This window comes from Plasmodium malariae (genome assembly GCF_900090045.1).
Source record: "Plasmodium malariae genome assembly, chromosome: 13".
In the NCBI taxonomy this organism is placed as follows: Eukaryota; Apicomplexa; class Aconoidasida; order Haemosporida; family Plasmodiidae; genus Plasmodium; species Plasmodium malariae.
Genome location: NC_041787.1, coordinates 209,799 through 235,287, shown reverse-complemented (window position 1 = coordinate 235,287; position 25,489 = coordinate 209,799). Strand labels below are relative to the sequence as shown.

The window sequence follows — 25,489 nt, the reverse complement described above, 5'->3', positions numbered from 1 at the left end:
CATAAACACATGTATAAAAGCAAAAATACATATGCGTAAATGATTAAATGCTTATGTACGTACGTTTATACATATATATAATATATATATATATATATATGCATAATCGTTTAGTGTAATTTAAAAATTTTATGTACGTTTAACTGTATAAAGATACATGTATTAATGCATAAATGTTTATGTATAATACGTAATTATATAGTATAATGCATCAATATTATATATATATATGTATAAATGCACAGATACATATATTCCTATATTATATATATATTATAACATTTATATAAATACACGTTTACATATACAATATATATAAATTAAATATATAAATTTTGCCCCTTTTGGTAAAAATAAATATATAAATATGAATGAAAAAGGAAAAAAAAAAAAAAAGTGAGCTCTATCTTTTTAATGATAAACTATGTGATTAAACATAAATAAATATATATATATATATATATTTATATTTATATATATATATATATATATATATATATTTATATTTATATTTATATTTATATTTATATTTATATTTATATTTATATTTATATTTATATATATATATATATATATATATATATGCATACACATTTAATGTTTTTGGTTATTTTTGAGAAATAATAGCAAATCATCTTGCACATACAGATATAAACATATATATATGTGTACGCGAATATACATATACAATATATATATGTAATATATATATATATTTTATATATATATATATATATATATATGTGTATGCAGTAATATATATATATATATATATATATATATATATGAACAAAGGTGTATGCAGTAATTTATACATATATATAAAATACATGTATGTAAATGCTTATATTTTACTATGCTTTTTTAACACAAATAATGCACATACGTTTGCGATATCAAGGCATCTGAATTGATAATTTTAACTTAATTTTTATTATGCTGAATACTTAAAAAAATTATCAGAAATTAATTTTGAACGAATAAAATTGGTAAATGATATTTACGAAATATAAAGGAGGTTTTAACTTTGCAAAATTATAAGAGGACTTTCCATTTTTTTCGCCATTTTATAATACATAAATATATACACATGCACATAAATATATACATATATATTATCTTATATATAAATAAAGGTATAAAATTTTTTTATGTATGCCTTTTTATGTATATATAAAATTTTTTGTATAGTTTTTTTTAAATTTCATAATACACACTTATAAATACACATGAGAAGGTATTTATTTACAGTATGCGATAACGTACATACATTATAAGAAAATATACATTAGCATTATGCAGTATATGTATATATTATTAAAAACATATATATAAAATATTGAATATATATATGTACAAACATATATATATTTATATTATTTAAATACATACATTGTATGTACGGTAAGCATTTATTAAAATACAAATATATATATATATTTGTATATATATATACAAATATATATATATATATATAAAATAACTCATAATAATTACGATATTAATATAAAATTCACTATAATAACGTAAGACCGTAAAGGATACATCACACGTATTTACTTAAGTGTGCAGGGAATTAACAAAGAATTTCAAAATTTTTTGTGAAATAGAACTTTTTAGGGAAAAAATTACTCATAAAAGGTACACATACAAAGGTTGTTAGTGGTGAATTATAAAAAATTTGAAGTGAAATATTTTAAGTAAAGCTAAAGAACACATTAAAAGATGGATGCTATGAAAAAATTTAAAGAGATGAAGAACATGGGAGGAAAAGAAGTTAAGAAAAGAAGAAAAAACAAAAAAGATCCACATGCACCTAAGAGGTCTCTTTCTGCATATATGTTTTTTGCGAAGGAAAAGAGGGCAGAAATTATTAATCGAGACCCAGGATTAAGCAAAGATGTTGCTACAGTAGGGAAAATGATTGGGGAAGCATGGAATAAGTTGGACGAACGAGAAAAGGCACCCTATGAAAAAAAGGCACAAGAAGATAAAATAAGATATGAAAAAGAGAAAGTAGAGTATGCTAAATCGAAAGTGAAAGCATAAAACGATTTTCTTTTAACGAAAAAAATTATATATATAAAAATATATATATATATATATATATATATAAGTACGAATTGCATATATTTTATGTATGTAAATATAAGTATGAATATGTATTTATGTATGTAAATATAAGTATGAATATGTATTTATGTATGTAAATATATGTATCAATATGTATTTATGTATGTTAATATATGTATCAATTTGTATTTATGTATGTATGTGAATATATGTATGTTTATTTGTACATATATTTATATATATGTATATATGTTTGTATGTATACGCATGTATGTATATGTATATATGCACAAATACAAATATGTAGAAAAATTGTGACAAAAAGAATAACAAAGAAATATGGAAAACTTAATCAATCAAATAAATACATTTATTTTTATCTTTTTTGCACATATATTATGCATAAATCCCTAAAATTTTATACATATATATGAAATAATATAGAAATGTATATGAATGTAATATAATATGCATGATAGATTAATATAATAATAAAATGAGAATTTCTTTTTAAGATAAAATATATTAAAATGGAAACAGTTTCTCATTTTTATTTTATTTTTTTTTTTTAAATATATAGAAAAATAACATTTAAAATTTTTCAAGAATAACTATTTTTTTTATATACATTTATAAATCCTCATGTGTACTGAATATGAATTTTTTTTTTTTTTTTTTTTTACTTTAATAACAAATATTAAAATAGTATTTATATATAATATAACATAAATTAGTACGCATATCCGTTTATTAAAATAAACGCAGTGTATTAAATATTAATTTCTTTTCTTTTTTTTTTTTTTTTTTTTTTTTTTTTTTTTTTGCATGAACATTTTCTAATTTCGTTCTAAGTAGTATTTTACTCCTATAAATACTAGAAGTAATTTTTTTTTTTTTTTATTTCTATTATTAAATCCTTTTTAAAGAATATTCTACAAATAACCATATACTAGAGGATTACTTAGCTGTTTAACTATATCGTGTTGTAAATAAATATTTACACGTATTATATCGTTAAACGTTTATGGAATTTAACTATTTTAAGATCTTATCAGGTAGATAAATAAAAAAAAAAAAAAAATTGTGAATTATGCATTGATTATTATTATTAGGCATATACACTGTAAGAGGAGTACAACAGGTTTGTAGAACTGTTAGATAGGGGTACATGATATTTTACTCACATAAAAAAAAATATATATATATATATATATATATATATATATATATATTTGTACGTACCTTTATACATATATCTATGCATACACTGATGAAGATATGTGTGTCTTTCACTTATTAACTACGTAGAAATATATATGTAAGACCGCTAGTATAATAGTACACCGAAATGAATGCTGTCGCAATAAATCCATGTGATATATACATATGTATTTATTATTTCACATTAAAAAAAAGAAAAAGAACTCTTTTTTAAAATTTTTATTTTCATTTTTATATTTTGCTAACATAATAAATGAACACTGAACTGTTATGAAATTGTATAACATCTTCTGAATACAAATTATTAAAAAAAAAAAAAAGATAAATATATTTAACTGTCTCCTGTTTTTACATATAAATTAGTATATAATATAACACTGAAAATAGGCAAAAGTAAATTAAAAAGTAGAAATGTTGGTCTTTTATATAATGTATAAATCGATGTCTATAAACCACATATGTAAATACAAAACAAAAAAAAAAAAAAAAAATAACATAAAGTAATTAAAACAAAAACGATAAATGGCTACGAAAAAATGTTTAATTTTTCAAAGAAACATATATGTTAACTTCTAGTAGCTTTCTTCTATCAGGACCTGTAGCCTATATAAAAATAATATAATTGTAAGTCTTATGTGTATATATAATAAGTATTCATAAACATCTTTACATTTAAAGCATATAATAATTATGATCATCCTCTTTAATAATTACTCTTAAATTTTTATATGTTATATAATGTTCTAATTCCATAACTTTGTTTTTTAAGACTTCCAGCACATTAAAAGCCTTGGTTATTGCATACTGCCTGCCTACAATTTTCACGTTCCCCTGAAAGAAGAAAATTTTTAAAAATAAATGATAGATAAATAAATAAATAATATATACCCGCATTTTCATATAAAAAATTAAAAGCCAATAAAAAAATTTTATTATAATGTATTACTAATTTCACTTTTTCCATGCAATGATCAATATATTTTTGAAAATTCCCTGATTTTGTGTTTAGTACTATTTCATAGCACTCTTTTTCCTTCATTTTTTTTTTTTTTTTTTTTTGTTATTGTTTCGTTCCCCTCTTGGAATAGTTTAAAAAAATATATATATCTATACGTGGCTATAATGTATATACAAAAATAAATGTACGCGTATTTGTATGCACAGTTATTTAATATTCATAATATATACAACTATTCTGCATATTTAACTTGTCAATATGGAATAAAATTTTTTTTTTTTCCATTACAAAGTTTCATTATTTTCATTAGCGAAAATAAAATCTACAAACATGATATAAATTTCAATTTAAGTTAATTTAAATTTAAGAATTTTGAAAATGTAATTAAAAAATTTATGAACAAATATTTTAGTTTTACCAAAAAATTATTTGATGCCTAAAAATGTGAAAAGTTAATATATACATACATATATATATATATATATATATATGTATTCTAAATGTACATAAATATATTACATTTGAAAATACATATATTTTTGGTGCATATAAATGAATATATAAATATATGTATGCACAAATATTATTTGCTCAATAACACAAAATGAAGAAGCAATGTATTTCATCGAACAAAATGTTCAAGAACAGTTATGAAGATTTGTGTTTCTCTTAACAATTATAACATAATTTGCCCCAAAAATACATTTTATAATATTATCGACAATTATTTTCAATTTTATAAGGAATATATGTTTGAACAAAAATTGTAATGTTAATTTCTTTGCACTTCCTACAATTAAATGTTGTATTATTAACTCATTTTAGAGGAATTATGTTATATATATATGAATGTATACAATATATGTATATAGTATATATGTATATTATAAATATATATAACGAAATGGAATTATAATAAAGCCAAGGTTTAAAAAGTTTAAAAAATAAAAACTTTATAATTTTTAATTAAAAATTGAATACGTAATAATAATATATCAAACAAATATTTTATTTTTTATTGGAACAAAAAAAACAAAAAGCTTAATCTTGAAACAAAGATGACAGAAGAACATTAACAAGTTCAGGATTATCCATATAATCATATGGGTTTTCACTCTTACTATCCGATGGTTCCGGCAACTGTAAACATAAAATAAAAAAAAAAAAAAATATATATATATATATATATATATATATATATATATATATTATATGTAAATGACTTCTTAGAGATAAATGTGCATAATACATGGCACACGTGCTCAAAATAAGATAGTGCATATTTCAATAATTTTAAACAAATTATAATTTAATAAGCATTTCTCTTTTATTTTTAAACCATAAAATTAACTAATTTGGGTATAGGTTCAAAAGGTGTGACTAATCCTCTTACATTTTTGTTATTATCTATAAAAAGGTAAAATAATTATATCGAATTAAAAAAAAAAAAAAAAAGAAAAGGGGAATAACATGTTTAAACGGAATACATATATATCGCTTTTTCTAATGTTACATATTTTTTTTATTTTGTAAAGTTCCTTCTGTGATTTTAGTAGTTCGTTGTCCTGTCTATATTAAAAAAGGAAAAAATAATATGTTGGTATATAAATATAAACATATATATATATATATATATATATATATATATATATATATATATATATATATATATATATACATATGTTATTATCTTGCTAACGGTTATAAGGAGCAAAGCACAGGTTTATATGTAAAATATTTTTATCACACTTACTGATTATCCTTCAAATTTTGGATAGCGTTCAGTAAAAACTTTTTATAGTAAACCTAAAAGAAAAAAATGTGTGCTAGACTGTACATCTTTCGAATGCACTAAATAAACGTAAGATGATAACACAGTTAAAAGGATAATACATTACATATGGATACAAAAGAAAGGAAAATGTAGCATATGTACTAATAACATGTTTTCGGAAAAATATAAAGACACACCCATACATTAGCAGTACATGCGTAAATAAAACATATGTTTACAAGCATACGTATATATAATATATAATTGTATTTATTTTTTTATTTATTTATTTGCGTATTATCCACACCTCATCGTCGTAAATATATTTGTTCAGATAAAAATTTTCTGTGTCTGCATATAATAGTTCATACAATTTTTTTCCTATAATATTATGATTAACAGATTGAGGATATGAACTTTCAATTATAGAGGGGAAATCAAACATAACTTGATTAATTTGAGAAGATATAGGTTGTTCATATGTTTTTAGACTTTTAACTGAACTAATTTTTGTTATTTTATGCATAATATCAAAAAAATTTAAACACATTTTTTTAGAATATGTAAACCATGTATCAATTAGAGAAAAAAGTTTCTTTTCACTCTCTGTTGTATTTTCTTCATATATCTTTGTCCTATTTTCATAAAATGGTTTATCCTCTTCATCGCAAATTATGTTTATTTCATTATATGCCTTTTCATTAATTGGAATATTTAATTTTATAAAATACTTTTTTAAAGAGTTATGTAATATGGTTAATAGTTCACCAATGTCGTCTTTTAATTTATGTTCATTTAACTGTATTTCTCTTAGTAAATTTTTATTATGTTGGTGTAAATTATTATCATCATCATCATCATCATCATTTTTATCTTCTCTATTATTTAAAATTTGTTCGTTATACGAAACGAACGGCAGCAAAGGAAGTTTATTAGATAAAGATAGCACTTTCTGTATTAAAATTCTTGTTCTTAATAATAATTTATGTAAATTAACCTGCTCTTTTACCTGTTTTGTTATTTCTTTTATATCATCATAATCGTTATTCAGAAAGTCCGAATTATCTGATGCTTTACCATCATTATCACATTCTTCATTTTTGCGTTTTCCCAAATTTTTAATTTCTAATGAATATAATTCATCTAATTTTTTTTTTTCTTTTTTGTTTTTTCCTAGAGGTCCCTTTTTTTTTATTATTTTACCTTTGTTCTTTTTACTCTTTTTGTTTTGTAACTTTTTTCTTTTTTTTTCAATTGTGAGTAGGTAGTTACTCTCTTTTAAAGCCATGTTTCTTATTTATTTTGGAAAAGCATGTTTATCTGTTAAGCAAATAAATTATTACAAGAATATGTAATAACAAGTATATTTTCTTACCCGGATTTAGAAATGTGGTAATATCTTTCATATTATTGATTCATTCTTCGGCATAAATTTCACTTTTTTTTATTGCATAATTTATAATTATATTTGCATATATTTTTACTTGATTTTTCAAGGTTTAATTTTTTTTTTTCTTTTTAGTTATGTTTATAAATTTTTTCCGCTGCAGAAAAAATTAAATCTACCTTGTAACAATATTTTGTTCACCTATGACAGCAATTTTTTTTTTAAATGAACAAAATATTTGAAGTTCATTACTAACATTTTGTCAACATATGTACATATATATACATTTCTTTAGATAAAGAATATAATGAAATTAAATTCTCATATTACGTTGTACAAAAGAAAGAATGCTGGCATGATGAATTTATGTAGCACTTGGTTACTTATTCTTGTTAGAGGGAAAAATTTATATCATAATTTATCAACCACTATCAAGAATTTTTCTTTTTTTTTTTGCAATCATGCATCACTACTAAGAATATGAAATTTACAAATTTAGATCCATAAAATATACAAAAAGCAGAAAATGAAAAAAATTTACATTCAAAAATAGTGTAGATTTTAAGTTTAATATAAGAATAAGAAAAATATTTGAACAGTATGAAAAAGTTCGAATTCACAATTTTCCGTGTGTTGTTTTGTTTATTATTTTAAAAAGGAATATAACTTTGTATGTATGTATATATGTATGTATGTATATAAGTATGTATGTATGTATGTATGTATGTATGTATATAAGTATGTATGTATGTATATAAGTATGTATGTATGCATATATAATATCTATATATATATAAGAAATTGTAGTTATTTATAAATAATGATATTATAAGTTCTGATTATATACGGAATTTTTATTTAAATTTCAACATAGTCTTTTTTTCTTTTAAGTTTTAGAAAGAAACTGGAAAGGAAATGTTTATATAATTTCATCTTTAAAGAGGTCTTTATATATTTTTTTTTTTTTTTGGTTAACATAAAATACTAAGACGATAAAACTGAAGTATTTTTACGGATAAGTTTATAACATATAATCAGTATTTTAAACTTTTTTAAAAAAATAGGACATTGCAAAAATTTATTCACAACAAACGGATAAACACTTTTAATATGCGTTCTATAGCTCCTTTTAAACAAGAAAACGGAGGAAAAAAAAAAATAATTAATGTCAAATTTTATAAAACATATGAACAGTTCATATTATTTATTATACATTACACTTTTTTTTAATAGTAAACAACTTGTTTTATGTTTTTAAAGCCAATAATTTTATATAATAGCTAGAAAAAAAAAAATTCTTATGATTTCGTAAAATATAGAATTACAATGTAATTATATATTTATTTTTTTTTTTTTTATGAAAAATTTGTGCACGAATACACACATTACAAAAACATTTTATAATTAAAAAAAAAAAAAAAATCACGTATAAACCATTAACTGCTTTTTCATGTATATTTTATTTTGTTGTGCTTATATACATGTATGTATATGTACAGGTATATAAGTATATATGTGTATATATATAACGAATTATGCTTTATTATAGTTAGTAACATAAGCTGTTACTAAATAAAAGTTACAGCACGAACAGCTCAACCAAAAAGAAAAAATAAAAATGTGTAACTTTTTTCAAGTAAAGGATTCATAAATATATTTATTTATTTTTTATTTATTATATGTTTTTTTTGCTTTTCCTTTTCATACAGTTACGTTCCAAAATGAACTTTTTAATGATGTGCTGTGCTTTGTAAAATTTTTACGCACCTCATCTGTTAATAAACGAATAAACAAAGAATAACCAAATTGCTCATCAAACAGAAAGCAGTTTCAGTCAAAATTAAAATATTACTTCCTTGGGACATATATAACTTATTTTATATTACAGCGAATTTTATGCGAAAATATAGTGAACATTATAAATACGTTACTACTTGATTAAGCCTTTTCTTTCAAATTATTACTATAGGGGTAAATTTAAATAAATAAAAAAACATAAATAAGTAAAATAAATAGGTAAAATAAATAAGTAAAATAAATAGGTAAAATAAATAAGTAAAATAAATAAGTAAAATAAATAAGTAAAATAAATAAATAAATGAATAACGAATTACACATTTACATAATATCGTGCCTAGTACAAGATAAATCACATTTTTGCGCTATAATTCTTGTAGATTTTTTTTTTTTTTATATTTAATTTTAAAATATATATTCCTTTTTGGTTATTTTTTTTCATTATTTAAATATCGTATATTAAATATTTTTTATTTTGTATTCTTAAACATTTTATTACGATATTTCATTTCTTTGTAACCACTTACAATGAACTGAGTTACAAGAATAATGTTAGCCGAACAAATATTCATTAAATTTACATGCCATTTTGAATTAAAATTTTGCGAATACATATTTTTACCAGAACATGCACATATATATGTATATGTACATTTTTGTCTTTTAACTTTTATCCTTTAGAAATTTTAATAACTTTTTTTGTGATATTACTTAAACAATTGTGAATTTTCTGTTTTTATTTATAAGTGTTCAGATTTATTTTGTTCCATTTTTTTTTTTTTTTTTTTTTGGAGTAACGTTTTAATTTTATGCGTAATATAAATGTTTAATTTGCATTTATACGTATCTCTGAATGTATATTTAATTATGTATTGAGTGTACATATATTTAACGGAATATAATTTACATGTGTAATTATACACATCACAGTTATTTTATTATTTTTTTTTATGTAAATTATTTATATGAAGAATAAAATATGCATAAATTTTATAGAACTAAATGTTAAAATGTATACGTAAATGTACAATATATTGTAATTGTAATAAAGAATACTTTCATTATATACTTACGAAGTGCCAATTACAATTTTAGATGAAAAAAAGATAGAAAAAAAAAAAAATAATAATATAATAATAATATGAAAAAGTAATAAAAAGTAAAGAGCTAAAATTGAAAAAAAAAATAATAATACCAATAATGTAAAAAAAGTAGAAGTAAAATAATACTAAAATAACCAATTCAGGAATAAGAAAGTGTATATTTTCATACTACGGACTAAACCTTCAGCTAGTCATAACTTCTCTATATTTTTTTATAGGAGAGGCATATTGTAAACGTTAAAAATTACCATAATGTGGCAATGATTCTTTTCTTGTATGGTAGTTAAACAATATTTTCCTTTTGACCTTTGAAAAATATCTTTAAAAAGTTTATAATTATTTTTGTATATAAGAATTGCCAAAAATTAAGAGGAGTTAAAAAAATATACGAAATAATGGCAAAACAAAGATTAACAGCTCTTGATATACGAGCAATAACAACTTTGTGTAAAAAATCTATTGTGGGATGCGTTGTAACAAATATTTATAATATCTCAAATAAAGTTTACCTTTTAAAATGTTCAAAAAAAGAGCAAAAATACTTTCTTTTGGTAGAAGCAGAAAGAAGAATACATATAACTGAATGGAAGAGAGAGAAGGATGTAATACCATCTTCATTTACCATGAAATTAAGGAAACATTTAAGATCTCGAAAAATTACTAATATAACCCAACTGGGGGGAGATAGAGTGGTTGATATTCAATTTGGATTTGATGATAAAGCGTTCCATTTAATTATTGAATTATATATTGCAGGAAATATTATTCTAACCGATAATAACTACACTATATTATCTATTTTAAAAAGCAGTGATTCTTTTGGGAAAAAGTATAGTGTTAATGACATTTATAATATAGAAGAGCATACGTCCATATTGCTACACAAAAATTTGAAATTAATTAATATGGAAAATATAAAAAAAAGTATTAATGAAATTTTAATGTTTCATAATAACTCAACAATTGAAAATGCTACTATATCTTCAGTGGATATAACAAATGCGAAAAATGATAATACATATTTGAAGTTGCAAAATAACAAGTTGGAGAATACGTATGATTCTAATATTATTGAAAATAAGAAGTTTTCTAGTGAATCATTTTATGATATTGTTGATGAGAAGCCTACAAATGAAAATAGAGTATATAATAAAAACAGTAGTGATGTGTATATTAATGATGATGAAGATAATAAAAAGAAAAAAGATAAAATGAAGAATGAAAATTCAAGCAAGACAACTTTATGTAATAAAGATATGTTGAAGGATAAGCTGAAAAACAAATGTATTGACAACGTTAAATTAAAAGGTGGTTGTGCATCTAAAAATGCAAAGAGCACTACAATTTTGGAAGACAAATATGCCCCAACGACAAAAAGTAATTCCAATAAAAAAAACAAAGGTAATATTTGTAGTGATAGTGAGAAGTGTAAAAAGGTGAAAAAGGTTAAGACGCTGTTAGACTTAGCTGGTAAATTAATTGTATTTGCACATAACGATTTATTAGTCCATTCATTAATGGAATGTCAAGTGAATCCACATGATTCCTTGGATAACTATAATTTAGCTGACTTAGCAGATTTATTTTTTAGAGTCATAAATGAGTGTTTAAATATACTGAATATTATAAGCAATGAAGAAGATTGTATTAAAGGATATGGTTTTGTTTTAAAAAATGAAAAAAATGAAAAAAGAAAAAATGGTAAAAATGAAGAGAAAATTATAAGCAGTAATACAAATGATAAGAAGGCTTTAGTCAAAGATGAGGGGGAAAAAAGTATATGCGAAAATGTAGAAAATAGTGAAGAACGTGTATTTTCAGAATTTTCACCAATTGTCTTAGCTAATCATAAAATAAAAGTGGATGAAGGTAAAATGGAGATAGTGGAATTTGCTGATTTTAATATATGTGTTGATACATATTTTAGTAAAATGGAATTATCAAAGTATGATAAACAGCAAGAAATAAATAAAAATAAAAATGCTCTTACAAAAAAGGATAAAATTAAATTAGATCATGAAAGGAGAATTGAGCAATTGGAAAAAGAAGTAAACACTTTAAAAAAAAAAATTTCATTAATTCAGGCAAATGATGAATTTGTAGAATCAGCGATAAATTTAATGCGTGCTGCAATATCAACAAGTGCTAATTGGGAAAAAATATGGGATCACATAAAATTGTTTAAAAAACAGAATCACCCCATCGCATCATGTATAAGCTCAGTGAATTTTAATAATTGTGAAATGGAATTGTTGCTGGATGATTTTGAAGATTCTAATAGTGAAAGAAGTGAAGATGGATTAATTTCTAGCAATGAACAAGATGTTAATTTGAAAAAGAATGATGTTCATAATAAGAAGTTTTCCGTTACGATAAATTTAAATAATTCCGTGTATGGAAATATTGAAGATTATCAAAAGTCGAGAAAAAAAGCAGAGGAAAAAATTCGAAAAACGAAGATATCAACCGATTTTGCTATGAAAAAAGTGGAAAAAAAAAAAAAAGATAAAGAGAACAAGCAAAAGAGTAAACAAAAAGTTGTATGTCAAATACAAAAATTAAGGAAAATATACTGGTTTGAAAAATTTCATTGGTTCATATCATCTGAAAATTATTTAGTAATTGCTGGAAAGGATGCTTTACAGAATGAAATATTATTTAGAAGATATTTTCAGAAAAATGATATTTATGTGCATGCAGATGTGCATGGTGCAGCTTCTTGCATAATTAAAAATACACATAAAGATAAACCTATTCCTGAAAAGACACTTTCTGAAGCTGGGCAATTAGCTATATGTAGAAGCTCAGCATGGAATGATAAAATCATTACATCCGCGTGGTGGGTATATCATCATCAAGTTAGTAAATCTGCACCTTCAGGTGAATACTTAAAAACAGGTTCCTTTGTAATAAGAGGGAAAAAAAATTATTTACCTCATGTTAAATTGGAAATGGGTCTATGTATTTTATTTCAAATTGACAACATAGCGGATGACAATATGGAAGAGAATAATATGGATGACTCGGAGAAAATCGTTAAAAATGGTAATGAAAGTGTGAATAGTAGTAAGAACAGTTTAGATGAAACCAATGTTTGTGATAACAAGGACAGTAATGGCACAGGTATTAATGGTATCGATATTATTGGTAGTGCTATGAGCAATGAAGGTGTGAACTGTAACGATATGCACAATAGCGGTATGAACACTTGCCATATTAACAATATTTATATGCATAGTAGCAGTGGTGACCACATCAATTACAGTAGTAGCAGAAATGGTGATAATACAATAATAAATGGAAACAAAAAAAAAAGCTACATAAATAAGAATAATTTTTATGTGAGTTGCAGTTGCAACCGTTTTATAGTTAATGATAGTGGAAACGACGTACACCGTAAAAATGTTGATAACTATACGTGTATATGTGTATTAGAAACACTTTTAAAATTCTTAAATGTATCAGAAAATATGAAGAAAAGGAGTAAATTTATTGGTTCACATATTGGAAGCTACAAATATTACTTCAGAAGAAATTACAATAGAAGGTATATTTTTAGAAAATTATGTAGTCTTATTTTTCAAGATAGAAATAAAATGAATTTGTTAAAAGGTAAATGTACGAATATATATGATAAAATATTTCTAATTTCAGAAAATTTAGGAATTGTTCAGAGTTGTGAATATGAGGTTATTAAGATATCATGTGAATGTTTGATATGTAATTATTTGTACATGATGAAAAACTGGAGAACAGTTAAGAAGCTTCTTTTACATAACAAAAATAGTGATCAACATTTGCACTGTGTATGTAAGGTTCTAAAAAAACATTTTAGGAAATTACTAAGTGTATTTTGTATATTTTACGTGTACTTTTATTTAGTTTATCATTATATCAAGGTTAGAATTTATGGATCTTTAGGAGATGCTTATTTAAAAACATATTTAAGAAATTTCAATATACATTTTAGGAAAATAAGCAATAAATTATTTTTCTTATTTGTTAATAAAATATTTTTATTAATAAAAAAATACGCATATTTGAAAGATTCTCCTCGATGTGGATTAGATATATACACCTTGTTTAAAAATTACAGTTTTTTAAAAAGTCATCAAGATTATGTGAGTGTGCTTAGTGTGATTAAATCGAATGTTACTCGTCCTATGCATAACATGAAAATTGATTCCTTTCGAAATATGGGGAATTATAAAATAGTGAAGGACTATGTGTATGAAAATAAAAAAAAAAAAAAAATGTTCTATTCATGCGAAGTATATGGTAGTCCTCCAGTTTCTTTTAAAGATGATGATTCTAATGATAATTCTTTGGATAAGAAGGGAAAAATAAATAAAGATGATGAAAATCTCGTATTAAGTAGTTTGATTAATGAAAAGAGAGAAAGTGAAGAAGAGAAAAAGAAAAATGTTTCTTTCGTATGTAATGAAGAAGCTCCAGATCTAGTGAGACCTACCAGGTGTCGAAAACCTACAGGATTTGTAAAAATGGATGTTAGTAAACTGCTGAAAGAGATAGATGATGAAGATGTGGAAGATGAGGATGGAAATTTTAACGTTACACAGAAAAAAAAAGGAGAAGAGGATTATGAAGATAAGAGAGAACGTAAAAGAGAACATTATAAAGTAACGTTCAGTGAGAATAAGTGTGACAATATGGAGAAAAAAGGTATAAGCTGTATTTTAGAAGATGAAAATGATTGTGTTAAAAATCAAGATACTTTGAAATTATCTAGACCTATTAGAACACGTAAACCTACGGGTTATGTTAAAATGGATGTTAGCAAAATACTTGAAAAGATAGGAAATGAAGAGAAAGTTAAAGAAGAGGAATGGGATAAAACAAAGCAAGTAAAAGTGTCATTTAATGAAAAAACATGTACTCTTATGAAAGAAAAAAGTGTATCTTTTAGTTCTGAAGATGAAATTATTCCTACTGAGAGACAACTATCACTGAATATACCGAGGCCAACCAGGTCGCGTAAACCTACAGGGTTTGTAAAAATGGATGTCAGCAAATTACTTGAGGAGATTGGAAGTGAAGACAAGTTCTATCAAGAGGGAGAGGATAAGAAATACGAAAAAGTCTCATTTAGTGAAAAAACATTCAGTGAGAAACCATTCAGTGAGAAACCATTCAGTGAGAAACCATTCAGTGAGAAACCATTCAGTGATATGAAGAAAAAAAAAAGTGTATCTTTTAGTTCAGAAGATGAAATTATTCCTACTGAGAGACAACTATCATTGAATATACCGAGGTCAACCAGGTCTCGTAAACCCACGGGCTTTGTAAAAATGGATGTCAGCAAATTACTTCAGGAGATGGAAGATGAAGAATTGAAGGATAAGGAGAATGACAAGGAAAATGATGTAGAATTTACATCTACGAAAAAGGGGGATGAAAAGGAAGAAGATAAAGAGGAAGACAAAGAAGACGAAGGGGTCGAAAAGGATGAAGAGGACGAAAAGGATGAAGAGGACAAAGAGGATGAGGAGGATGAAGAGGATGAGGAGGATGAAGAGGACGAAGAGGATGAGGAGGATGAAGAGGATGAGGAGGATGAAGAGAGTGAAAAGGACAAAGAAGACGAAGAGGATGATGAAGATGATGAAGATGATGAAGAGGGAAATAATAACTTTATGGAAAAAAAAAATGTGGGAAAAAGAAACCATGAAAAAGCAGTATATAAAGAAGAAATGAAAAATGAGAAGAATGATGATAATACAAGCATGGAGGAGAAGTATGGAAAATATTCAAATAAACATAATGGAAATTATTTCCATAAAAACGATGAAAATAAAAAAGCAGTTTCTATTAATAATGAATCATTTAGAGATCCCAATAAAGAAATGGTAAGCACTACAAACGAAGAGTAAAATGGAATATAAGAATAATATGAAGATTATATAATTTTTGTTAAAATTCGTTTACCAATTATAACAAATAAATTATTCTTTTTCAAGTCATTGTAAAGGAACAAAAATTAAGCTGTTGCATTCGCGCTTTTATGTATAAAAATATAGAGCTGTCTTAATTTCAGTCAAATGTAGTTAGTTTTAGTCAGTTCTAGTCAATTTTAGGCAATTTTAGTCAAATTTGGACTATATTAGGCAACTTTCGTTAATTTTAGATAACTTTTCCTTTTTTTAAAAAAATTTTTTTTGTGCTTTTTCCAAAAAAAATAAGAAAGTACAACAAAGAAAAAAATATAACTTTATATTATTTTTTCAGAATTGCGTTCATTTATTGAGAGGAGCAAGATCAAAAAAGAAAAGGATGAAAAAAAAGTATAAAGAGCAAGTGGATGATGAGGAGGAAAGACAATTACATATGAAAATTATTGGATCTAGAAAGGTTAAGAAGAAAGCGGAAAATACTCGTATTAGTTAATCATATTATCCCGTGATATTTTGTAGTTTATATTTATATTTAATATAATTATTTCCAAATATGATGGTAAAAATTTTTTCAGATGAAACATGAAATTGAGAAAACAAAAAAAGAAAAACAAAACACTAAAATACTGGAGATTCAAAGTAAATATAAGAGCACAAAGGAAATTATACCTAATTTTGAAGAAATTAATGAAGATGAAATGAAAGTAATAATTACATATTTTATGTTCATGTGTGCATAAAAAATAAGATGAAGCTTATTTGAAAAGATAGAGGAGGAGGAAATAAATAAGTGGGGAAAAAAAGAAAAACGAAAAAATCATACATCGCTTTAGGAAATACATGAATACAAAATATTTCGATCCCTTTTTTTTTTTTTTAGATAAAATTAAGTGAATTACAAAAGTTGATAAGCTGTCCAAAAGAAGGGGATAATTTATTATTTGCAATTCCTATGTGTGCTCCTTATTCCGCTCTTCAAGTTATAACTGTTTACCTAAATAAAAGATATAATATTAATGATAATATGATATAAAAACGGACTTTATTGTTTATTTCTTTGTCCTTTTTTTGTTTTTCCATTTTTTCTTATTTTTCCACTTTCGCTTTTTTTCATTTCAATTCCTTTTTTTTTTTATAACCATTTACAGAATCACAAATATAAGGTAAAATTAGTTCCGGGAAATACGAAAAAAGGAAAAGTGGCAGAATCGTGTATTTCACATTTCTTAAAAAATTCAAATGATGAAAAGGAGAAAAATTTAATTAAGAATATATCGGTATCACCGCATTATTTTATTTTGTTTTATAAGTACATTTATTGCAATAATTTTTGATAACGTTACAACTATGAGTTCTTTTTTTGTTTTTGCTATTGTTCAAGTACATAAGTACATACATATATGTATATATATATATATATGTATACATATATGCGTATAAATATGTATTAGGAAAAGGTTTAATATTTACATTTTTACTTTTACATATTAACAAGTGATCCTATAAATATCCACAGTTCCATTTAAATGATTTCACGAGCATTGTAATGCTATGTGGAATAATGTTTTTCCACATCTGAGGGAGTGTTGATTTGTTAAATCATTTATGTTGTGAATTTTATGTACATCACATCCTTTATTTTTACATGATTATTTGTTTACATATTTCTTTTTTTTTTTTTTATGAGTAGACAGATGAATTAGGAAACTGCATAATAACAAACTCAGCTCCAGACATACGAGAATTTAAACTTGCTTCAAAGTCTAGTTTTATACAAAAAGGAAAAAAAGGTAAAAAGAAGTAAAAGGACGAAACGATAAAGTTATAATGTTCCTTTGGAGGATCTTTATAAGATTACTTGTCTTTATGCAACATTCATTTTTTTTTTATTTTTTATTTTTTTTTTTTTTAGTTACATTTTACATAGCTAATTCGTTTGATTAAAAACATAATAAAAAATTTTCAACTATATTTTTTTTTTTATTTTAAGCTTGTGAAATATTCTTCTGTTATATTTATGAAATATGTCAAGTGTTCATATAATTCGAATATGTATAATCATACATAATTATTATATATACGAAGCAGGCCCTCCAGCTTCTGCTCGCCTAAATTATTATTATTGTGCATGCATACGGTATACATATGTATAATTAAACGAAATATACAAACAATTTAGTTGGTGTAAATATACATAACTTTTCGAAAAAAATATAAATATTATTTTAAGAAAAGGATGAAAACGTGAACATGTTTATTTGTACGAATTTTGACAATAGCATAATTTTGAATCACATATATATCATTAACATTAACAAAAGCTTTTAAAGGATATAATTTTAGCTAGTAACATTTCCTATTTCTATTTCTACAAGAGGTGATTTTTTATTTTTTTGTGGAAGTTATGTGTTTATTTCTTTTTTCTTAAAAATTATATCTGCATGAACGTGAATATATATATGTACATATATGTACATGTTTTAAGTGTTTTTTTTTTTTTTTTTAAGTGTTATTTTAAAAAGTGTGAGCCACTTAGCTTCTATATATGTTTATATTTTACTTATGGTCGGTGATTGCATATATATCTTTAAAATTTTCATACAATGGAATACAACTGAAACTTACGCATTTAAAAAAAAAATATTTCTACCGTGTGATTCCATATAATCGTATGTTTAGAAGAATTGGTGAAAAAAAGATTAAAATTTTTGGGAATATAAAAAATAGAAAATGAAACGTTTAGCTTTTTAAATAGAATAAATATCTTCTGAAGTAGAGAGAGAGTGATGTTTAAGAAAGGCTCTTATATACATTTATGTGTGCATGTGAATATATATGTACGTATTTTTGTTATATATATATGTATGCATTTGTATATATTTTAAAAATTAAAATATATTTATGTTTGTTATTGACTATATAGCCACTAATGTGCAGTCTTGTTAATAAGAATGCGATTATGAGAATTAAGCTAGAGTGATTATTTTTGTGAAGCTTTTGTATGATTTTACTGCTATCGCTCAATTTTTAAAAAAAAATAAAAAAAGAAAAAAATAGGGATGATAAAGAAAAGGATAAAGTAAAAAATAGCGGGAAAATAAGGAAAAAAGCAATATTTCGAAGGAACCGAAGAATAGGGGAAATGATTAAAATTAAGTACAATCGCTTTAACGACGCAAGAAATAATGACGAGAATTTGTATTTCAGTTTTTTAGTTCATCCACTATATTACACTGTTTTAGATTTAGATGAAGATGATCTGGTAAATAAGGAAATACGTTCAAACTTTATACATTTTGTCAAAAGAATAAATAATTATGATAAAAAGGAACGAATAGATATATACAGAAAAGATGATCGTAAAGCTAGGGAATTATGTTTCATCAAGAGTTGTGAGTTATTAAAAAATACATATAAATTTAAAATGCCTATAATATTTCAGAATTTGAAGTACTTCAACTTATTTAAAAAGGATACAATTTATTATTACTCCATAAATTACAATGAAAGGAGAAAAGAGTATATTGTAAGAAATAAAAATGAAGTAAAAAAAGAAAAAGATAAATGTTTTATTTTAGATAATGAAATGATATATTCAATGACCCCAGAATATATATCAAAGAATATAGGTAATAACGTGTTGTTAATTAACGAAATAAATTTTCAAAAAAAAAAAAAAATGAAAAAAAATTGTGAAAATGATATTGGTTTAAAAAATTATTTTGAAAATAATGAGATTTATAACAATAAACAGCCTACAATTGAAAAATACTTTAAAGATGAGAGAGAAAATAAATATAATAAAGCAAAAGATAAATCCATATTAATATATTTGGATCCTTTTTCTGGGGCTGGGGGAAATTGCCATAGCATGAGAGGGGTTTTTACCATTGCAGCTGATGTGAAATTAATTAGAATTAAAGAATGTCAACATAATTGTAAATTTTATAACAACAATGTAGATTACATTTTATGTGATTTTTTTAATATAGTAAATCATTTTAGGAAAGATACAATAGATGTTGTTTTTTTGAGTATTCCATGGGGGGGACCATCATATAAAATGAAAAAAAATTTTGATTTAAAATATATAGAAAGTAAGATATCTACATATTCATGCTTAAAAGAATCTTTAAAATTAACAAAAAATTTAATTTTTTATTTACCAAGAAATGTGTGTTTGCAAGATCTGTTGCATCTTTATGTCTATTATGAAAAGTTAACCAAATTAAAAGGGACAAAAAAAAAAAGGAGGGGAAAATTAGCAGTAGGAGGAGAAGAAGTGGTCCAATCGTTGGAAGAAAGAGAGGAGGAATTAGTGGAAAGAGGTGTGGCAGTGTTGGTGGAACAAATGTCAGAACTAGGAGCAAAATTGGACGAAAGTGCAGGAGTAAAAAAACAAAGGAAAGAATTCTTGAGAGATAATATTTTCTTAGAGTTGTACGTTAATAGAAATAGGAGCAGATTTAAGGAGAGTTGTGATAATAGTTTAAGGAATTTTTATTATTTTTTCAACAAACTGTATGAAAAAAATAGCAATGAATCACATGTTTCAAATATAAAAAATTTGTTTAAAATTACTGTAGATCAGTGTAACCACTATTTACGGCCCTCAAAAGAAAATAGGATGATAAATACACAATTGAGAAAGGGTCGTAAGAGACAAGATTATGTTAGCAATATTCATAAATATAAGGTTAACTTCTTAAAAAGTAGAGATGTAAGCAATGATCATCATAACAGTAGTATTAAAAAGAAAAGTTTTATATGGAGGTGGCACAATACTGGCATGGTACTTTATTTAGGAAAAATAGCTTCATTGTTAAAAAGAAAAAAAGGTATATGTTATGATCAAATTTATTACATTCATAATAAACTAGCAAAATGTGGAAATGATAAAATAAGACAAAGGGGTATTAATTTTTCCTTACATAGATTATTGCATAACAAAAGGAAAAGTTTACTTTATAATATTTCAAAAAGGATCAAAGAAGGGGAGGGAGTATTTTATGGAGAAAAATTAATTATAAATAAAAATGAGAAGATGCATAACTTTATAATTAACAACGATAATGTTATGTCTTTATATTATTTTGTCAATAAGAAATCATATGAAATAATTAATTACATAGTAAATCTGTTTTTTAAAAATATAAAGAACATAATTGGATTTCAAAAAATTAGCTTTTTAAATAATATTTTTATATATATAGAAAATAAACGTGAGAAGATAATGACCAAAAAATTACGTAATAATAAAATCACAAAAAAATATGAAACGTATATATATCAAGACATAATAAATATATGTACGGGGCTAGAAATTGTAGTTAGTTATTTTAATATGATAATAATGAAAATTAAAAAAGAAATAATAGTATTATTTGGTATATATTTGTATGATATATCTTTTTTGAAATATTTTTTTAAATATTACAAAGTACCTATAAACTTAAAAAAAGTACCTAGTAGAAATTTAAAAAACATTCATTATATAATAATTAGAATTCTCTTTAAATTTTTTCTTTATATGAATATTTTTTTAAACATATTAACTAATAATATTAAATTACAAGAATTTTTTAATAGTAATTTTGTAAATATCGGTTCCTTAGATTTTTTAGAATTCTCAGATATAAAAAACAAAGAGTACAGTTACATTAATTATAGTAATAAAAAGGAGCTATTAATTTATTTTAATAAGTTTATTAAAAGGATAGTACAACTATCTATTAATATTGAATTGAATGGAAAAAAATTTGTTATAGAAAAAATTACAAAATTTTTTTTTAGTTTTTTATTTAAAGTTCACCATTTTGAATTCCTTTTAGATGGTTTACGTGATACTTGTTCATATGAAGATGAAAAGAAAAAAAAATTTTATAAATTAAATTTATGCTTAATTACAATTAATCTTTTTACAAAACAGTTTTTATATAATACCAATGTTACATCATTTCTGGATTATTTTAATTCGTTAATTTACTTTTATTTTAATCGAATTTATGTTTTATCAAGGCGGCATGCGACATACTCAAATGTTTTTGTTTTTCATTTAAACAGATTCTTAGTAGACCACTTTTGTTTACACATTTTATAGAGTACATTTTGTTGTGTGTATTTTGTATAGAATATACTATCGTTTACTTTTTGTGAAGTATATATTGTGGTGCATTTACAAGCTAGTCGTCCGTATGAAGATAAGTAGTATGCATAGTTATATATATACTAACGTATGTTTTCGTGTTTGTATATTTTTATATTATATCTACACATATATATGATAGGATATTCCTAACATAGACATTTTTTAGTAAATTAACAGTTTCTTTTAGTATTTCAGAAATTTCGTTTTACCCATCATGCTTATTGACTCGAGCATTCAAATAACGTGTTCATATTTTTTTAAGTAACTTTTACCATTTGCAATATCATTTAAAGTACATCTTTTTATTTTTTGTGGAAACAAGCGAATTTTTAATATATACAAAAAAAAAAAAAAAAAAAAAAAAAAAAAAATTAAAATTTATCTTACGCTAGAAAATAGAACTCTTAATTTTTTGAAGGTCACATTTGTGCCTATAATGTACAAGAAAAAATAAAAGCCTGAAAAATGTATTTAATATATAATATATAATATATAATATTTAATATTTTTTCTCTTTTTCTCTTTTTTTTTTTTTTTTTTTTTTTTATCCACTTTTTTAAAATCACATGGTAAAAGGTATAATACCTCTTACACAACAAGTAAAACAAAAAAAGAAAAAAAAGCATAAGGTAAAACTGCAAATAGTTTCAACGCAATTACTATGTTTTAAAATATTTTTGGATAAAGTCGTATAAATATATATACAAACACACATACATAACTATATGCATACTACTTTACGTGCAACTGATCTGCTGGTATATATAAATGTAGTGATTAGGAAGAAAAATGTAGCTTGATATGTAAACTCACACCTTTGCCAACATTTTATAGAATATATCAAATTAAAAAATTTAATTTTAATTTTAAAATAGGAATTTTGTGAAATGATGATACGAAATTAGAATTAAAACTCGAGTGAACAAAAAGAAAAAAAAAAAAAAATAATATTTTTAATATGTAACATTTAGTACTTTAATTGAAGGTAGACCAAAATAGTTGCCTGATAAAATTTATAAAAAATAATAGGAAAAAAGAAAAGTATACATAGGCATTTTTATATACACTATATTGCTTATTAAAAAACACATTTTCATGTATATTTATTAGGGAATAAAATTGGATATTTTAACTATAAGTTAGTTTTAACAGGATGTAAAATATAATTCTTTTACGCTGAATTTTTTTTTTTTTTTTTTTTTTTTTGAACAAAAATGAAAATTCCCAATCCAAGGGTTTATTTAGATATTGCCATAGGGGGGAGGAACGCAGGACGGTTGATTTTTGAGGTATAAAGATATAATTACGAAAAAAAAGAAAATATATAATAATGAAAGTAAATGTGTTTATATGCAGAATTAAATTAAATGTAGAAAATTTACTATTTTAAATTTGTGTATTATTTTCTGTAGCTATTCATGGACAAGTTACCTATAACATGTGAAAATTTTCGTTGCCTTTGTACGGGTAATTACCCTGTGAAAAATGAATAAACACCTAAAGATGATAAAAGTCATGCAAAGGAATAAAAAGCTATAAAAAAAGAAAATGTGCAAAATTTTTATATATTCCCATTGAAAGAAAGAAAACATTTTCCTTTATATATATATATATATATATATATATATATATATATATTTGAAGGAGAAACAGGTTTAGGCTATTATTTAAAACCACGATGGTATAAAAACTCTCCCATCCATAGAATCGTTACTAATTTTGTAAGGAAATAAAATATTATGTAAAAACATACCAACGTAAAATATGCACTAGTAATATATATGTAGTACGAGTGTATAGATATATAAGTATATATATTCATATATACATTTTGTACATGTCTTTTTAGATGTTTCAAGGAGGAGATTTTAATTTTGGAAATGGATATGGTGGAGAATCAATATATGGACAGTACTTTAGAAATGAAAAGTTTATTTACAAACATTCAAAAAGGGGTTATAAGATAAAAAAGAAAAGCAAAAATGTTACATATAACTTGTCATATGGTTCTTGTTGAGGGGTGGGGATGTTTTTAACTTGGATGTACATTGACAATTAATATGCATAAACATACTTTTGTGCATATATACATAAACACACACATGTGTGTGTGCACTAACCTATTTCTATTATGTTCTTTATGACAGGAATTTTATCCATGTGTCAGACTAGAATAAAACATACAAATAATTCTCAATTTTTTGTAACATTTAAGAGTTGCCCCTGGTTAGATAAAAAACATGTAAGTAGAAAATATGATATTTAAAAAATGATTTTTTTTTAAAATAATTTCTCTATTTTCAAAAAATATTCTTCTTTTCTTATGTGTATATAGGTTGTTTTTGGACATCTTGAATATGGGTTTGATACTCTTTCTTTTATTGAGGAACAATCTACTTTAATTGGGAAGCCGAAGAAGCAAGTTTATATATACAGCTGGTAATTTTTTTTTTTTTATTTGTAGTGTTTTGTATATTTAAATATGCGTGCAAATTTTCATGTGTAGTGTGTGTGTTTGGGGTCTTTTCTTTTTATTCTTATTTACTTATGCTAAAAATAATTCATTCATATGTTTGTTTACATATACTTTCGTCTTTTTTTCATTTCGTTCATTATTTAATAGCGGAGTAATTCCATTAGATAGAATCAAACACAAGTCCCGTACGAACTCGGATGATGATTACATTATACCAGTAAAAAGAATAAAAATAAATATAAAAAATAAAACAGCATAGACGTTTTTCCCGTATTAACTTGTACTGTAAATTTTAGCTCTTGCAAATGTTATGTTAATGCATCATATATATGCGAGCGTTCATGTTGTACGCAACTTTTTTTTCTATTCAGGCGGATATAGAAATGCCGTTGTTAGAGAAGGATATAAGTTTTAATGAAAATCCGGATTTTATGGAATTAAAAAAAATATATAAATGCAGCAAAAGTTTTTAAGAAGTGAAACGAAAAGAGGTTATACATGAAACCAAAAGAGAATAGATATTAAACAAAAAGAGGTTATACATGAAACCAAAAGAGAATAGATATTAAACAAAAAGAGAATAGATATTAAACAAAAAGAGAATGGAAATTAAACAAAAAGAGAATAGATATTAAACAAA

The 25,489-nt window shown here is 23.6% G+C and overlaps 6 protein-coding genes across 6 annotated transcripts; 4 read left to right on the top strand and 2 right to left on the bottom strand.

Annotated features, from left to right (window-relative positions):
• Window positions 1-1,725: 1,725 nt before the first annotated feature.
• On the top strand, window positions 1,726-2,049 carry HMGB1 (high mobility group protein B1, putative; the record flags this gene model as incomplete). The annotated part of the gene is made up of 1 exon (XM_029007094.1): window positions 1,726-2,049. One exon carries the CDS (start codon window positions 1,726-1,728, stop codon window positions 2,047-2,049), a length of 324 nt encoding a protein of 107 aa, XP_028863518.1.
• Window positions 2,050-3,834: 1,785 nt separating this feature from the next.
• Window positions 3,835-4,333, bottom strand: PmUG01_13013100 (conserved Plasmodium protein, unknown function; the record flags this gene model as incomplete). The annotated part of the gene is made up of 3 exons (XM_029007093.1): window positions 3,835-3,897; window positions 4,009-4,125; window positions 4,241-4,333. The coding sequence occupies 3 exons, from the start codon at window positions 4,331-4,333 to the stop codon at window positions 3,835-3,837; spliced, it is 273 nt and encodes a 90-aa protein (XP_028863517.1).
• A 960-nt stretch (window positions 4,334-5,293) lies between these two features.
• PmUG01_13013000 (conserved Plasmodium protein, unknown function) lies at window positions 5,294-7,314 on the bottom strand (the record flags this gene model as incomplete). Its single annotated transcript, XM_029007092.1, has 5 exons — window positions 5,294-5,392; window positions 5,592-5,659; window positions 5,766-5,821; window positions 6,006-6,058; window positions 6,334-7,314. The coding sequence occupies 5 exons, from the start codon at window positions 7,312-7,314 to the stop codon at window positions 5,294-5,296; spliced, it is 1,257 nt and encodes a 418-aa protein (XP_028863516.1).
• Window positions 7,315-10,708: 3,394 nt separating this feature from the next.
• On the top strand, window positions 10,709-18,029 carry PmUG01_13012900 (conserved protein, unknown function; the record flags this gene model as incomplete). Its single annotated transcript, XM_029007091.1, has 6 exons — window positions 10,709-16,180; window positions 16,560-16,682; window positions 16,801-16,929; window positions 17,106-17,204; window positions 17,374-17,502; window positions 17,916-18,029. The coding sequence occupies 6 exons, from the start codon at window positions 10,709-10,711 to the stop codon at window positions 18,027-18,029; spliced, it is 6,066 nt and encodes a 2,021-aa protein (XP_028863515.1).
• A 1,338-nt stretch (window positions 18,030-19,367) lies between these two features.
• TGS1 (trimethylguanosine synthase, putative) lies at window positions 19,368-22,325 on the top strand (the record flags this gene model as incomplete). Its single annotated transcript, XM_029007090.1, has 1 exon — window positions 19,368-22,325. The coding sequence occupies one exon, from the start codon at window positions 19,368-19,370 to the stop codon at window positions 22,323-22,325; it is 2,958 nt and encodes a 985-aa protein (XP_028863514.1).
• Window positions 22,326-23,587: 1,262 nt separating this feature from the next.
• Window positions 23,588-25,322, top strand: PmUG01_13012700 (peptidyl-prolyl cis-trans isomerase, putative; the record flags this gene model as incomplete). Its single annotated transcript, XM_029007089.1, has 8 exons — window positions 23,588-23,662; window positions 23,786-23,840; window positions 24,018-24,094; window positions 24,223-24,328; window positions 24,521-24,615; window positions 24,709-24,812; window positions 24,997-25,066; window positions 25,221-25,322. The coding sequence occupies 8 exons, from the start codon at window positions 23,588-23,590 to the stop codon at window positions 25,320-25,322; spliced, it is 684 nt and encodes a 227-aa protein (XP_028863513.1).
• Between the last annotated feature and the right edge of the window lie 167 nt (window positions 25,323-25,489).